At 32.3% G+C, this 17,289-nt stretch overlaps 1 protein-coding gene across 3 annotated transcripts in view; it reads right to left on the minus strand.

The window, feature by feature from the left end:
* Positions 1 to 17,289, minus strand: part of LOC117173131 (caskin-2-like) — a 148,707-nt gene that overhangs the window by 22,130 nt on the left and 109,288 nt on the right. For 2 of the 3 annotated variants that reach the window (XM_033361527.1, XM_033361526.1), the window contains exons 6-10: positions 13,816 to 14,042; positions 9,246 to 9,462; positions 2,532 to 2,744; positions 1,654 to 1,930; positions 379 to 1,062 (exon numbers count right to left, since the gene is read on the minus strand). In XM_033361527.1, coding sequence (XP_033217418.1) covers positions 379 to 1,062; positions 1,654 to 1,930; positions 2,532 to 2,744; positions 9,246 to 9,462; positions 13,816 to 14,042 — 1,618 coding nt within the window. The remainder of the gene's footprint in view (positions 1 to 378; positions 1,063 to 1,653; positions 1,931 to 2,531; positions 2,745 to 9,245; positions 9,463 to 13,815; positions 14,043 to 17,289) is intronic. The other variant, XM_033361528.1, reaches the window with a different exon arrangement.

Consider the following 17,289-nt stretch of genomic DNA (forward strand, 5'->3'; position numbering starts at 1 on the left):
ATAAAAGGGGAGGGGGTTTAAACTAGAATTTGAACTCTACTCTCTAACAATAAGATCTTTTCATAGATACTCATATTGTTGGGGTTTTCTAATATTATGGAAATTCGGAGAAAGAAGACACGAAGGAATGGGGAGGGGGGCAACTAAAATTTGATAGAATATTGCATTGTCATCGGAAATACGCATATGTGCAAAGCTTTATATCAATTGGACATTAAGATATGTATCAAAATTGAAATACAATTTTGAACAGTAAATTGAACTAAAAACTTGTAACTTGTAAAAAGACAAGGCTTCTTTCTACAATGTTTTTACTTTCGATTATCAAATATTGATTGTTCTGGATCCGTCAACTTACAAAAAAAAATGTCCACTCACCTGACTCAAGGGAAGAATTCTCTCATGAATGGACTTCTCCGCATGCAAAGCGGAGGGTGGCGGATGATCAGGAGTGGGTGGCTGGACGTAATGAGTCGGACTGGTCGGTATCATCATTTGTACACGTTTCAGTCTCTTATCAGTCACTTCACGACCTTCCTGCAACGGCACTTCGTTTCCGTCTCGCTTGTCGTCAAGCAAACTCTCCTGGGAAGACTTCAGTGTTAGAAAAGCATTCGAGACAAAAATCCGCTCCTGGGGTGTCCCATTTTCGCTGCAGGGTGATTTGTCGGTGTTGGTTGGGCTGCTATCCATGTCGTAATTCTCGTAAGCGCGTTCGCAATGTCGCCGCAGCTTCCTCCTAGGATTCTGCATCTTAATTGGTCGGTTTTCAACAATCGAAGTGATGGCGACCGGCTCTACGCCGGATTCCAATTGCTGGAGGTCCAGACGTGCTTTCATGTCGACATATTGGTCTACGCTCCTTGTCACATGTCTCAACTGCTCTCGACGTGCCTGAAGCTGCTCAAGGTCAATATGACTTCGGGCACCACTCCGGGCCAGGAACAAGTACTCATAGTTGCTTTGTCCTAAGCTGCAGTCAGCTGAGAGTGACATCTGAGTCTGCAAGTGTGTTGGTGACACAGAGAGGTTCCTACGTGGAGGTTTCTTTGGAGGTGTTGGCTAGAAGAGGAAAATAAGACTCTCAATATCAAGAGTCACAACCTCTATCCAAGCTAAACGTTTTAGTTCCTGATATAAATACAGTAGATTCTCACAAAGCGCCTTGTTTGCTCAGGGCCTCCTTCTTCAAATTTGGTAAGCGCCTTGAACTGATTTTTCCCACCAAGTCGCAGAGGTTTTATCAAGCGGAAGCTTTCTGAGGCCTGCGGTCCCGAGAACCGGGTGCTCTGTGGGAGTTTACTGTACTTGTAATGAATAAACTTACCAATACATGAATTGGTAAGGAAAGCAACAAATTAATAAATCTAGTTCTTGAGACTTTTAAAAATCCAAACATGAATTATAAAACCCCAGAAGTTGAAATTGCAAATCATGAAATACTCCCGACGAGGGTACTACCGTGAATCCCATCATTGGAGAGATTAAATTGAGAACGAGATGCCATAGCAAACAACCCGAAGAAATTGAGGTTTCTTATATCATCATTGGAAATTCTTTCTTCGGACATGGAACGAGTTCCTACTTGTTCCTTTTCTTAGAGTGCTTTCATTTCAGAGGTAGTTCTGGTCGTTCCGGGTGGACTGAACTTACCGAGACTTTACTGTTGGAGGCGGGACTGTGCGATGAGCTGGACAGGGGTGCCATCGGCAAGTAAATCCCTGAAGCATTGGAATCGCTCGGCAAACAACGTCGATCTCGTGGGCTCGGTCCACCGACGCTTGACGATGAGGAGACGCTCAATTGATCTGACTCCCGACCACCCCCGTATCCTGGCGGCAATGTCAAGGACAGATCCTCCGATGCGAAGCTACCCTCCATCGTTCCTCGTAGAATGGGTGGCGTTTGATATAGGCCGCTGTCAGAACCCCTAAGCAAACAGAAATATTCATATTTACAGAACAAGGTTTTCGTAATTAGGACACAATGTCATATTATCACATCCTATCCTTGCTTTCGTATACAAAGTAGATTTCCAAAAAGCAGTCGACGAACTAAAATTAGTTCAAAAACAGTTTAGGAACTACAAAACTGTATAGGGGTCATTCCAAATTTTTGTTGTTGCATCAGGCTAGATGTTAGCAGACTGCCAATATTGTGTTTTAGAGGCAGGTTGTGATCCTAAAACCATACAATCGTTGTTACCGAAAGATGCACATTTTTCGTTGTCGATACGAATTTTGGTTGAGAATGAAGTCATACAAAATCTTTGGAATGACACAACTTTATACGGCTAATTCATTCGAAAGAGGTAATCAGAACAGTTATTGTTTTTGAAAAAAGGTTTCCAATTTTTAATTTTTTTTTATCCTAGCTTTTTATCTTGACATTATATTTAAATTGATGCATAAGGAGATGTTAAATCGAATGAACTTGATTAACTGATCAGTAGAAAAAAAATTAGCCAAATTAGCCATATAAATCAGGTTAGTAGTGTGCTAGTGCTAGAAGTGGAGTGTTTACTGTCATACCGTATAGTGTCGCATGATGGTGTTGTAATGATGGTAAAGTTTAATGGTCTGTCTTCGGGTGTTTGATCAGAACTTGGAAGGGTGTTAATAGAGTTCAGAGTGTCGGACATAGACATAAAGACACTGTCGAAGACGGAGCTGGGGTCGGAGTCCTCTGTCATCTGGAGGTATTTCCTTGCTCCGTCCGTGGAATCCCCGAATTGCTCGTCTTCGCTGAAACCTCCAATCAATCAAAACGCCAAGCACATTACATTCCTCTAATTTCTACTATAAAGCTGCATGAAAAGCAATGGTTAAAGCTCATCACGCAAGTCTGGAAAGTGCTTAAACACATCTCGTGAATGTAGAATTAAATTTCGGCGATTCTTATTTAGTTAAATAATCTGCTACTGAGGTATTTTAGATGTTTCTTTTATTTCGAATATAGCAGTACATAATCTACACACGAGACGATAATTGTACCACTCGTGGCACATAAGCGTAATGGGAGAAGAGTTGGATTCCAAGGTAGAAACGGATCTCGGCTTTTTAATGAGGCCAAGCTGTAGACTAAGGATGACGATGAGGTGGACGAGAAAGAGAAAAATGGAAATGAAAGGAAGCTGAGGGAAGGAGCAAGTAATAGAGGTGGAGAGGTCGATGGGGGTGAGTTGGCTGGAGTGCGATGGTTATTAGTTTTATGTCGAGACGGGCTAACATTTACATTGTTTAACGTGATGGATTCATCTCGCGTTGGCCGGTACTTGGTAGGGCAAACGGTGGGGTAACCGACGTCAAACATCGCTTGGGTTCGAAAGTCTGAAACAGCGAGTGCACCGCCAGCAACAGCGGTTGGAGTACCAAGGGGTTGCAAGCGTGATCCGGAGCCAAGGGGGCCGGGGCGGTCGGACCCACCATCGCCTGCCTACATCAGGAAAATTAAACCAAGCCAAGCGGTGCTTAACGCGCTGGGGCTATACGCGCGGCCTCTCTCCACCACCTCCGACTCATTCCACAGGCCTCCGCCGCTCTTCTTGCAGCTTGCCGAGTGCCGCAGTCCAAACCAGTCCAAACCACCCCCGCCAACAACACCCCCACCCACACATTCACTCGGCTAGTCCACATCTACGCTTTTGTTTGCCCACATCTCCTATATTAAACCCCTCTCGACGCTACCGACATACTACTGATGCCTTTATCTGCCAATAGAGGTTGATCAAAAATCCGGATCTTATACAAATAAAATAAAAGTTTGATGATTTGCGGGATTCGACGAAGCTTAAAAAGAAAAGATGAACAGGTAATTTTACAGTTCAATGATTTCCCGGGCATTAAAATTGCACAGCTAAAAATGTTGAAAATGAACCATTTTTATTAAAAATATGCACTCAAATCTATATTGCAGTCCAAGTAAATCACTGAATTACTTCTACATTCCAAGATTTTAAAATTACACATTTATATGTTTAGAATCCATGAATGTGAAGTTCAAACGTTCAATAATGTTGGATTACCAATTGCAAGCGCATTAATTTGAATAAGTGTAACGTCCACAGGACTTCAAAATTATACAATATTTCAAAGTAAGATGTTCGAAATTGCACAATTTTAAAGCAGTTATATATAAACATTAAAAACCATTGCAATTTGAAAAATTAGTTCCAAACTTAAACATTTTCATTACCAAACAGTGAAGTATGAAAATTCGAAAATTTTGAATCTTTTAAATTGAACGCTGACAAACAGGAAGCGTTAAAATTTTAATTAAATCTTCATTTCGTTTTCAATATTGTTAATATCCATTTAATATTCATCCAACATTGTGCAATTTAAAATTTATTAATTAAAAATTTATCTTAGTCGAAATTAAGCTCAAAATTTAACAATCACCATTTTTTACATAAGCGTCCAAAATAAACAGATTTTTATTTAAAGCCCGAAAAAGCAGATTTTTTTGGAATTAAATATTAAGAACTGCTTTATTAAAAATTTAAAAATGTTCTAAATTAAACATTTCAAATTTCAATCTTCTGAAATTATAAAATTTTTAATTAGAATCTTTTTATTTTTCTCCAATTTCTTGGTATTCAACAAAATTAATGTACTGCTTTTGTCTCTGTTGTGAATTGAAAAACTTTACATTTCAAACGTTCGAATTTGAATGATTCTAAACAAATTTCAAAATCAAATGATTTAAAATAAGAAACATTCAAAATTCTTCTTTTTTGTCCTTATTAATTTATTTTTATTTTGAAGAATTTAAACTATATACCTAGCTTTGAACATCGAATAATTGAACGGTAACATGTAAAAAATAAAAAAATGATGTTACCTCATTTTTTAATTCTTTGTTATAAGTATACCATAAGGGCCTAACTGAATTTGCGCTGAGGCCCCAGTTTGCATGTGCAGTTGCACCCAGTTGGACTAATGATGATGGCTGACAAATTATGGAGCGGTATGTAAATTCTCGCTTTTTTTTTTAATGAAATATTAAATTTGTTATCACAGTGCAAAGTAGAAAAAACGTGTCCCTCGAGCGAAACCCCTCTTCCGCATTTTCTTAAATGCTAATAATATTTCGTAATCAAACAAGTTTTTAATCGATTCAGCAATTAAATAAGTAGAAATTGAATTAACCCTTTTTTTTAAATTGAAAATTATTTTTTCGATCCCCATCCTAAGTCGAAATAACGTAGCCCTGCGAGTGAAAACAAATTCCCTTTACATTTTCTCGAAACCTGATAATATTTTCCAATTAAACGTTAGATTTTTATTTCGCACTAATTTGTGTTGAAATCAGTTTCACATGTTTATTTTAATTAAAAAATTTTAAACGTACAATCGTGAAAACGTGGGTTAGGCTCTTGTGACATGCTACGCAACAATTTTAATACGTTTAATGTTAAACTGTTTTTAAATATTTTACAAATTTATAAATACATAATTGAAAATTTGAGGTTTAGATGTTGCAAGCTCAAAATTAAACATTCAGAAATTTAAAACAATTTCATGTAACATAAAGTAATATTTAAAGTAATTGGATAGGTTTTTCTCTTAGAAATTCAGAAAATCGCAGATCAAACAATATTTCCATGTTTTCTAGAACAACAGCTTATATTTTTATTATATTTGGGTGATTTAAAATAAATTGAAGGGAAACATGGGAAACTAAAATGGCAACCGCATCATTATTAATAAGTTAATAATAAGTAATAACAATTTTTCGTATCTCTCATAAAAGTTTCAAAATAAAAGAAGACACATCATGAAATAAGAAATAATTATGCGTTCGGCAGTCAAACTATGGGAATTGGATTTAATGTTAGGAGTTCATACAAAACATAGTACAGTACTTTATAATAGCTCTAAATTCTTCAAAAATCCGGACGTCTCTGACGTTTCTTGAATAGTTAGAAAATAATAAATGAACAAATATTTCGTATGATTATAAAAGTGGACTTCGCCAAGATTTTGTAGAATCCTGTAGTGAACGATATGATGCATATTTTTCTGTTTATAATTCGATTTCATCTATATTTTATTATTTGTAAAATCAAATTTTATATTAACAAATCTGAAAGTTTCATATGAGCAATTGTTTACAAATTAAACACCCTATAGGTACTTATGCCTAGGATTTTGTTTGCGTGATATGAATATTCTGCAAAACATAAGGAGCGTTTAATTTGCCTTATTTTCTTACTCAGAGACGAACGTTTGGTATTATGAGCAACATGTCGATACTGTGACTAAACACGAGATTGATTTCTGTATTCCTCGCTCAGATATCTAACATGCGAATATCACCGAGTGCAATGAAGTAGATAGATAGATAGATAGAGAGGAGGGGGGGGGGGGGGGGGGGGGGGGGGGGTCTGCACACAAATATATTTATTTACTTCTATTTAAAGCACTGAGCACAATTCCATTTTATTAAGAGCGAATGTTCTGTTTTGTTTCACAGGATGTCTAATCAAATTGAGGACAAAAATTCCCTGACAATTCCAGGTTTTCTCCAGTTACCTCAAGTTTTCTCCATGTATAAATTTTCTAGTACAGAGCCATTAAAATATTTTGAATTTTTTAAAACAGTTTATATTACTAGATATTCCTAAATATATGAGCACCATTGATTAATTAAATAATACAAAAAACATTATAAAGCATTTCTTGAATTTTTCTCGAGAAAGCAACAAGATATCTGAATTTTTAACCAATTAGTTAAGTCTTTAACCAAAAATATTAATATTCTACCAAAAAAGCGATTTTTTAACAAAATACGTGAATTTTCAATTAAATAGTTGAATTATGAGCTAAAACGATCAATATTTAACTAGAATACTTAAATTTTTAAACAAAAATATGTATTTTCAAACAAGAAAACCATTTTTCAAAGAAAAAGATTAATTTTCTACAAAATTGATAAGGCTTAACTAAAATGATGAATCTTTAATTGGACTGGCGGAATTTTCAACCAAAAAAATAAGTTCTCGAACAAGAAAATGAATTTCTACCAGAAAATACGAATGTTACAAAAAATCCATGAATTTTCAACTGAAAAGGATAAATCGTCAGCTAAAAATTGAATAGTTACATTTTGAATTCAAAAAATATGCCCGCCCCGCGGGCACATTCTCATCGCGCGTAGTGCGCGTGGCTCGCTTCGCTCGCAAGTTTGAGCGCGCCCGGGGCACGCGACGGTTGAATCTCGCGCTTCGCGCTGGGATATTTATTCTCTAAATTTTTTAATACTTGAATAAAACTTTAACAAAAAGATCTCTTTTAGATAACAGTATTTTTATGCGTCTTGATATTCTGAATTGTCTACTACGACAGATATTCGTAAACAGGTTTTGTTGAATCTTTTTTTTTTCTCGTAACTTTCGTCGTTTTTCCACAAATTTTTTTATTTTTGTTTTATTTTCAATGTTATTTTTCACGAATAAAACAAAAAGTGCGCGTCTTAACGAAATTGTACATCTTTTTTGGGATAAGAATTTTGGTAAATTTATATTTTTTCGTATCCTACATAGTTTGACCGCGAAATGGATTTTTTTATTTTTCATTATTTTTTGTGCAATCAAATTTTTAATTTTTGATTTTCCAAGAAAATCCAAAAATTTGTTATGATAATCTTGTACGGCTTTCACAAAGCAATGTTTTTCTTCTCTTGACTTTTTTTCATATCGTGCGTTTTTTGCTTCAGATTTGGAATTTCGGTTGATTAAAAAAATTTTGAAAATGCTATAACTCTGAGAATTTTCTTTGTGTCAAAAAAAAAAATCATTAGGATAAATTGTTCGTCCTGCTCAATACTATAAATACCCTTACATAGAATTTTTAAATTTTAATTTTAATTTCTTTTAGAAGCTAAAAAAGTGTGCCAAAGATGGATTTGATTCATTGATTTTTTCGAGAGTTACCGTGTTACGGACGGCCGGGAGGACGGACGGACAGACCGACGCCATCGTAAACACTTGATTTTCGGATTCAGGGGGTCTCGATACATCGAGATCCGTTGAAAAACAGTGGTGTTAAATTTCGGGCAATTCTAATACTTTCTCAATCATAAATGAGACTGTGAAAATTAATGTTCAATCTAAGGGATGAGTTTTCTACCAAAAGAAATAATTTCGACTGAAAAGACAGATTTACAACTAAATCCATGAATTTTCAACTAAATAAAAAAATAAAATTTTCAACCAAAGATTGAATAGTTAAATTTGTAATTTAAGTCACAAAAATTAATGTTCAACCAAAGAGATGAATGTTCAACCACGACGGTGAAATATTGAACTGGAATTTTCAGATATATATATTTAATACAATTTATTAGAAAAATCTATATAATACAAAATAAGATTTAGTAAAAAATATAATATAATTTTGATAATACATTTTTGGATAAAAAAAATCAACACAAAAATTAAAGTTTCAACTGTAACAGTTGATTTATCCGTAAGAAATAAATTTTCATTGAATTAAAAAATTAATTTTAAACCAAATAAGTCATTTTCAACCACAGAGGAACATTTTTAATTAAAATTATGAACCTGCAGCTACAAAAATTTATTTTTGAGAAAAAGTTTAATTTGCAACCAAGTATCTAAATTTTTACTTAAAAAAATATGAAGTCTGAATGAAAAATGCAGTAGATGATATTCCAAACAAAAAAGAGAGAGACAGAGAGAGAGAGAGAGAGAGAGAGAGAGAGAGAGAGAGAGAGAATTTTTAAGCAAAAAGAATAATTTGTAACCAAAAACATAATTTTCTACCAAAAAAAAACAATAATTCTTAACAAAATTAATGAATTTTCTACTAAAAACTATCAATTTGCAGCCAAATATAGAATAGTCAAATAATGCAAAATAAAGCTACTTTTACAAATACGGAATCATTGTTATTCAATTTTAGATTGCAATTTAAAAGAAATAAGAACTCTCAAAATCATTCCCTGATATTTACAGTTTTTTTAAAATTATGTTTATTAATTATGATATTTACAGTTTTTTTAAAGACTAATTTACTTAGAATTAGTTCCCAGTGATCTAAGAAATCAGGAATAGTTCTCCTTTTTTAGGAAACTTACTTTCGAAGGTTATTATATTTAGTATGGAAAATTCAAATTAACCATTAATATCAAAATTCTGCGGGATAAGTAGCACACGAGAGCGCAGAAGGGGCTAGCAGGATACTAGAGAAAGTAGAGAAAAGTATGAGAAAAGTACTTACAAAGAGGCGGCGGAAGTACCGGAAACTCGACGATCATCGTTTCGAGGCTTGTCGAAAAATTGCCATTGAGTGGGCGACGTCCCTTCAACTGGAGAGATATCGTCTCCCGGTCGAACATTTTCGTAAGGGCTGCCTAGTGAATCGCCACCCTGGACCGGAATTGGCGGCAAGTTCTCGCTGTCAGCATCGCTTTCCACCCCCGATGAAGAACGATGTCCTAAAACACAATGAGAAACCCTATTCACTTTTTCAATGTATAATCTCAGTTACCATGTAGAGCATTTAGAGATCACGGGTGAAAGGATTTTGCTCATTAGTGTAAGCATTTTGCACACCGAAAGTGGCAAGATGTGGAAAAGATAATTTTTGATATCTGCACTCTTTCTGTAAATGAGGGTTATCATTTACACTGGGGTCCCGCTTTACCGCAACCTGATATACCGGAAAGGATGGTCCAAGGGGGCGAGACAGAGAGAGAGAGAGAGAGAGAGAGAGAGGCGCTTGCAAGGTCAGCGGTGTTGCACCGTAAAGGACATTGAGGGTATCCCCGAAACGCCCGGTAAATCGGGACCCCAGAGTATATGTAAAGAAAATGCTCACTTCTTTTTATCGTACGAATGCAGAGTTGCAAATTAACTCAGTGCGGTATAAGAAAAACAATTCACGAAACTATCATATCGGCACGGATCGGCATTTTATAAAGAACGAAATTAGAAAATGTTCAAATCAGCTCAAGAGTGTTTACCTGATGGATGCTTTCAAGTGCTGTCAGCGAGTGGGAAAAGTTGTCAAGTTGTCAAAAGTAGTCATTTAAGCTAAAAAGTGACTAAAAGTTCGAGCAAAAAGAGGCATATGATGTGAATAGAAACCCTTATATACTACCCAAAAAGTACTAAAATGTTGTATTGATAAATTCGGGAGTGAATACAATGGTCACAATTGGCTATAATAAATTTTACACGTAATATTCTCACAAATCGTATACTTAATGCTATTAGAAACTAAACAATTGGCATTCCATCTTATTTCGCCGAAGTCGGTTGAGTCCACATATTTAAAAATGTAGATGTCTAATTACAATGATGCTCAATGTTTTTTAAAACTTATTTTCCGCATAAATTTAATAAAAGAATTTATTTTAAATCCGAGATTGCTTTGATAACATGCGAAGGTATAAAAAAATGTCACAATTATTTGCATTATAGAATATTGAAAAACTCAAAATTCTATACAAGGAAACCGAAAAATCATAAATTATAATATTGAACAGAATTTTCGCACTATAGATTACAACATAGATAAAATAAGATGGAGAAATCTAAGGTGTTTTATTTCTTTAGAAAAAGTGACTAAAAAGTGTCTGGCAAAAAGATACTAAAAGTGATTTAAGTGAATGGATGGCAGCCCGGATGATTTTAAATTAAAAGTCTTTTCACGATTTTCACCAGGTCAATTTTTAATTTTTGCAGGTTAATTCACAGGAGTTCAAAAGATTTGAATGAGAATTCTAGTTATTTAAAAAATTTTCTATTATAATTCAGAAATATAGTTAAATCACTTTTTTCTTAAATTTGAAAGAATGAAGTTTCAAATGTTGACAAATTTTTATTTGCAAAAAAAGAATGTTTAAATTCAAACCATTTTTGATTTAGAATAAAGTAAACTGTTCAGTACTGAGTTAGAAAAAGCTAACCCACATAAACACAGATTTAAAATGGTGAATTGGAGTTTTTTGTACAAAATCCGTTATAATAAGTAGCTAAGACATTATTTGGTCGATTAGAACAAAAAATACATTATTAATTTTATAGTTAATTAATATAAATAAATATATTTTAGGCTATTCTGATCGCCCATCAGTGGAACAAGAGTTTTGGGGTAAATCCTTAAGTAGGACATCATAGAAGCCAATACTAGGACAAGGAAAATTCAATGGAGTTTATCAAAATAAAAGGGCGCAATTTACTTATAATTACAGAATACATTAAAAAGCAAGAATGGATTGTGATTACAGTTCAATTGCTTATTTATTCTAAAAATGTAGTTCAAAGTAGTTCATTGAAACCTCCAATTCTAAGCCCAAATGTTGCCAACTGCTTAGGTAAGTAATTTAATAATAACTTATAAATTTAATTTTTCAATAAAATTAGTGAGTATGCATTAAAATGTAATATTATACATTAATATTATTGATTTACTGGTAAATTCAACTGTTTTGTAGTAAATTTTGATTTAGAATTCATCTTAATTCAAGTTAATACATAAATCTAAAAAGTAACCAAACAATTTCAATTATTTTTGGGTTATGAATCGTATTATTTGGTTGAAAATTTTATTGACTGAAAAATCTTGTTTGATTATTATTTCAACTTTCTTGTTAAAAATGCGTCTTTTTAGTTAAAAAATTTATCATGTTAATTATAAATTTCATCTTTCTGGAGCAAAAATGCAATTATTTATTTGAAAATTATATTATTATGGTAGAAAATTTGACAATTTTGTTGAAACATTTTTCTTTGTTCTTAATTTCTAATTAAAACATTTTCTGGTTGAAATATCAACTATTAAATTTTTTGTTAAGAATTCATTTTCTTCGGTAGAAAATTAGTATTTTTTATTTTAAAATTAAAGAGTGTGTGAGACAATTGAAGTATTCGGTTGACCAAAAAAGATAAATTCTGCTAAAAAAATATAATAGTTGATATTTCAACCAAAAAAGATTTTAATTACAAAATGGAAGCAGTCGAATTACTTTTGAAAAAAAAAACAACGAACTTTCAATCAAACTGTTGAAGCCTCAACCTAAACAGTTGATTTTTTCAACCACAGTCGCATTTTTGTTTCGAAAGATGAAATTTATAATTAAAAAGATACATTTTCGAACCAAAAAGATGAATTTTCAAGACAATATTTCAAATGTTAATCCAAAAAAGATTTTTCAGTCAAGAAAGGAAAAGATTTTCAACTAAACTGTTGAATTTACAAGTCAAAAAGATGAGTTTTCTTCAAAACAATTACATTTTAAACTCGAAAATATAAATTTTCAACAGAAAAGTTAATTTACTTAATTTATTTTTAAAAAGTTGACAAAATTTGAGGTTAGAATTGGAGGTTTGAATAAACTACTTTGAACAATTTTCTTAGAATAAATAATCAATTGACCGGCAAGCGTGTACCTTATAAACAATATTTTTACTATGTCACACAACACTGTGACATTTAATTAAAAACATGGCGAAAGTGACCGTCTCAGTAATGGAAATGCAAATGCGCAACTCACGTTGAATTATCCGAAACTGATACAGTCAGCGACAGCTCGTCCCGGTTCAGGCAACTTTGTCAAGAATTTGTGCAAATGCGGGACATTAAAATATTCATAACTTATTGAATAAAATCGCTGAAGAAGTTATGAATTTTATTCTTAAACGTATTAAAAATGTGCGAAAACAATACTTTTTCTATTAGTGTAGGAACTGTCAATAATACAATGCTGTAAAAGTTATGCGGAAAGGCTTGAAATACAAAAACTGGCGAATTTTGTAGCAGTTTATTCACAGATTTTGAGGAGTATTTTTTGTTATTTTTTACTAAACGTATAACTTGTCAGGACAAAAATACATAGTGGCAAAAAATTCAAAAGAACTTCAAAAATAATAGAAAATTTTTACTTTTATAATTTATTCTGGAATATAAAAGATACTCAACGATATTTATTCTTGTCCCAATAATGGTCGGTTTACCTTCATTAATTTTAAAAATCTGATGAATTCAGACTTGGAACACGGATTGTTTTAGTAAATTCCTTTTTTATAAAGTAGAATTTAAATTAATTGAAAAATTTCCTATTCCATTTAAAAAATTACTTGTTCCAAGAAATAATTCTAATTTTTTAAGAAACTTCCTGTTCCAAAGTCAAACTTATAATTACTTACGGGAATATTTTTTATATATAATTCATTTATTTCCGGTTCAAAGTCAGAATTATAATTCTTTTAGAAAATTTTCTATATCAAGCCAAAATTAAATTAATGTCACAAAGTCCATGTTACAGGTTTTTTTATTTAGAAATCTTTTGTATTATAAACCATAAATATAGTAACACTCTTTTTTCCAAATTTTAAAGAGGGAAGTTTAAAATCGAGATGAAATCTGAAATGGATTAAGGAATTTATTATAATTTCCCTTCTTTTAAATCAGAATTAAAATTCTTTAAATAAATTCCGATAATATGTCAAAAATTTCCTGTTCCAAACAAAAAATTATATTTCTTTGCTGAACTTGCCTGTCCCACACTCTAAATTATAATTCTTTACTTTCTTATTTTAAGTAAAAATAATTGTAATTCTTTAATTCATTTTTTATAAACATTTCTTTTATGTGTTCCACGTCTTAACTCCGTGCCTATTAGTACTGTAGTATTTGTACAATCAAGAGAAAATCCCGGAAACTCAAAGAAATTCTCGCTTTTTCCCCGGTGACCAAAATTCACAATTAATTTCCCGATTTTCTCTATTTCGTCCGAAGCACAAACTTGAAGAGTACGATCAAATAAAATATTTCAATATCTTACTTTTTATTACAGACGTGATGTCCTGTGTAACATGTGGTGGAAATTGACCTAGTAGATCCAAAACTGTGTTTTGTCGAGAATCTCTAATACCAAGATCCACCCCTCGATCCAAAAGCGTTCGTACGACTTCCATTTTTCCGCAGAGGGCAGCTTCATGCATGGCTGTACCGGCGGAAGTTCTGGTGTTGACGTACACCCCCGCCGCCAGGAGAACCTCAACAACAGCTCTGAAAAATTAAATTACATTGATAATAACTTTTCATTAATATGTAATTAATATAAAGTTCAATATGACAACTTGCAGATTCTTATATTCCTAACATGTACTGGCTCATTATTCAAATCTGGCAAGCTGTTTGCTAGAGGCAGATTTAGAATTCCTTAATCTTCCCTAAGTTCTTATTATTTCCCCTGACTCGAAAAATCTGCCACTTTTTAATGATTGTTGCATTGACACCTAAGAAACAAAAACAAAGTCACAACTTCTTGAATCAATTTTCGACATTTTCTATCAATTTCGGACATAAAATACAATTCTCCGTTTTTTTCTGAAGTTTCCATGATTGTTCTGACTCTTCAACACTCTGATTGATTAATTAATTAAAAAGCAAATAATTTCTTAATGAATTCAATGAAGTTATTAATTTAATTAGTCAAACCACTGGTTATTATACGGAATTATGCTATTCAAAATTTAATCAAGTGCGCAAATGAAAAATTGACATTAGAAAAGATTGTTTAGATACAGAGATAAGGTCAAGTGCGTTTCAAGAAATTTATCTAAATTAAAAGAGAATTCAAGTGACTTCAACTCTGAACTAAAAGCTGCATTTATTTAAATAATTTAAAGAAATCGACGAGTCTCTCTTTTTCAGAAAAAAATAATTTTAATGATGTTATATGCTGACAAGATTATACTCGATGCTAGTTTTTTTTGTCTACTGGTATTGTATCAATATTTCTTCCATAACTATTTTATTCTTAGCGGTGGAAAAATTTTCAGCTTCGCTGAGATTCGAACTCAGGTCTTTAAATTACCGATCTGATGCTTTTATACCACGATGCTTCGTATATAACGCGATTCGAGAACGAGAAAAATGTATTTCTGAGTCACAAAATTGAGCAGAATTCAGCATAATTGACTGAAAGTCAATATAATTCATAAGAATACGGACAATAAAATATTTCCTAGATTCAACCAAAAAAAATTATCTGAAGAAAATATACTTCAATGAATGTTAAAAAAACACTAGTTTCGTAAAAAGGACTAATCTTTAACAAAATGCTTGAATTTTCAACCGAAAAGTTTAATATTTTACGAAATATTTGAATTTTTAAAGAAATACATGGATTTTCTACTTTCAAATAAGAAATTTCAATCAAATAATGGAATTTTTAACTACAAAAGATCAATTTCGAATAAAAAATGGAACAGTTAAATTCCAAATGCGCTTACAAGCCAAATATGAATTTTCATAAGAAAAGTTAGTCTTCAACCAAAAAGTTGCAGTTTTAACCAAAAAGATGAAATTTAAAATCAAGAAGATTAGTTCTTTACGAAAAAAAAAACGAATTTTCTACTCGAAAACGTAAATAATCAACCGAAAATGGAAAAGTTACATTTTCAGTTCAAAAAATGAATTTTATTATTATTTTTTTTAATCTAATAAATCAATTTTTAACAAAATAGTTAAACTTTTAAGCAAAGAGATTAATTTTCAACTAACATTAACAATATTCAATTGTAATAGTTAAATTTTCAGTAAAGAAATGAATTTTCAACTGAAATGATAAATATTGAACAAAGAATATTTTTTTTTACAAAGTGCGGTTCAGTCTTTAACCAAGAAGTTCAATTTTCGATGAAATTTCCACTGAAACAGATGAATCTTGAAATAAAAAGAGAAAATTTTTAAAATAGTTAAATTTTCAAACAAGAAAGATTTCAGTATTGAATTTTTAACAAAAAAAATGTGAATTTATCGTCAGGACGAAGCAAATGCAAAAAATACATAGAAATAGAAATTCGAAGCAAATGAATTACTATCAAGAATATTATAACAGGGTAGCCATCCAAATTCATTTTCAACATTCTCTGATTTTTCACTTTACTCGACCATTAATATTCACAGAACAGAATCTTAATCTTGTAAAATTGCTAACATCCTTGGCAGCTATTTTAAGTGCCTTTTATAGAAATTCCCTAACTATTGCAAGATTTTCTTCTAAAATACCTGACCGTTCCTGACCAACAAAAGTCCCTGATTTTTCCCTGGTGTGCAGGTTTTCCCTGACCTACGGCCAGCCTGGTATTCGTACCGACATTTTATTGAATGATGAATTCTAATCTTCTCCGTGTAAAATTATTTATATTATAATACAATTTACTAGACTACAGCCGAATTCATTAAGTTCTGCAAAAATCAGAATAATTTAGTCCACATACTAAAACACGCGGTTTCACTTTTTCATGCAAAAGGGTGTCAAAGCGTTGCACAATGAAACAATAATCGTCTTCTACGTAGGAAGATGAAAATCTAGTTGTGATTTTTAATGTAACTTTTTCGCGCGACACTCTTGACAGTGAGTTTAATTAAGACTATGACGTGACCGTCGTTACATCAGGGCCTTGTCTTCCTGAAGATTTTGACAACGCTGAAGCTAACAGAATTTTCGCCAGCTGCATTTGAGCAACTATTTGCTGATATTGATATAAGATTCAGTTTTGAAATAAAATAAATGAATAAATATTGACGCTTTAACATGGAATTTAGTGTGCATTACTAATGGCATCACTTGCAGTTGACTTCAGCAAAGTTTATCAAATTTCAAGTCGATTTTAAATTGTGCTTTCACTACTAGGGATATTTGTCTTTTTTTGTACAAATTTGCGTAATTCCATATATGTGATAAAACATAAGAACCTGTAATACTATATATAATAGTAATAATTTTTATCCCGATTCTTGCAGCATCTACAGAAAACCAACTAAATATGCCCTATGAAGGGTACTTTTTTCACTCCAGGACCTAGAGGGTACTCTTTCCACTCTTTAAGAGTACTCTGTTTTTTACGAAAATATGAAGTTGGTCTATTTTTAATTAATTTACCTTTTCTTGATTTCCTTCTCCATTATATATTTACATCTGTACAAAGTTCTAAGGTATTCAAGAAAGAATTTTCCAAGTGTGCGCTCATTTTTCTTTTTAAACATGAAAATGACAGTTTGAAAAGCCTGTTTGACATTTTGCTTTTGCTTCCTTAAAGCTTTTCAATTTTTCACTAGTGAATTTTCAACCGCGGAAAGGCCTCAAATAACGGCAAAATTTCTCCAGCAGTTTTTAAAGGAGGTTTCAAACTTTTGTTCAAAATAGTGTTCTGTTAAACATGAAATTATGTCTGATTTATCAATATATATATTCAGTCTCGTGAATTTACAAGTGATCTTTGCATTTATTTCACACCTACGCTAA

Source organism: Belonocnema kinseyi, chromosome 5 (assembly GCF_010883055.1).
Source record: "Belonocnema kinseyi isolate 2016_QV_RU_SX_M_011 chromosome 5, B_treatae_v1, whole genome shotgun sequence".
In the NCBI taxonomy this organism is placed as follows: Eukaryota; Metazoa; Arthropoda; class Insecta; order Hymenoptera; family Cynipidae; genus Belonocnema; species Belonocnema kinseyi.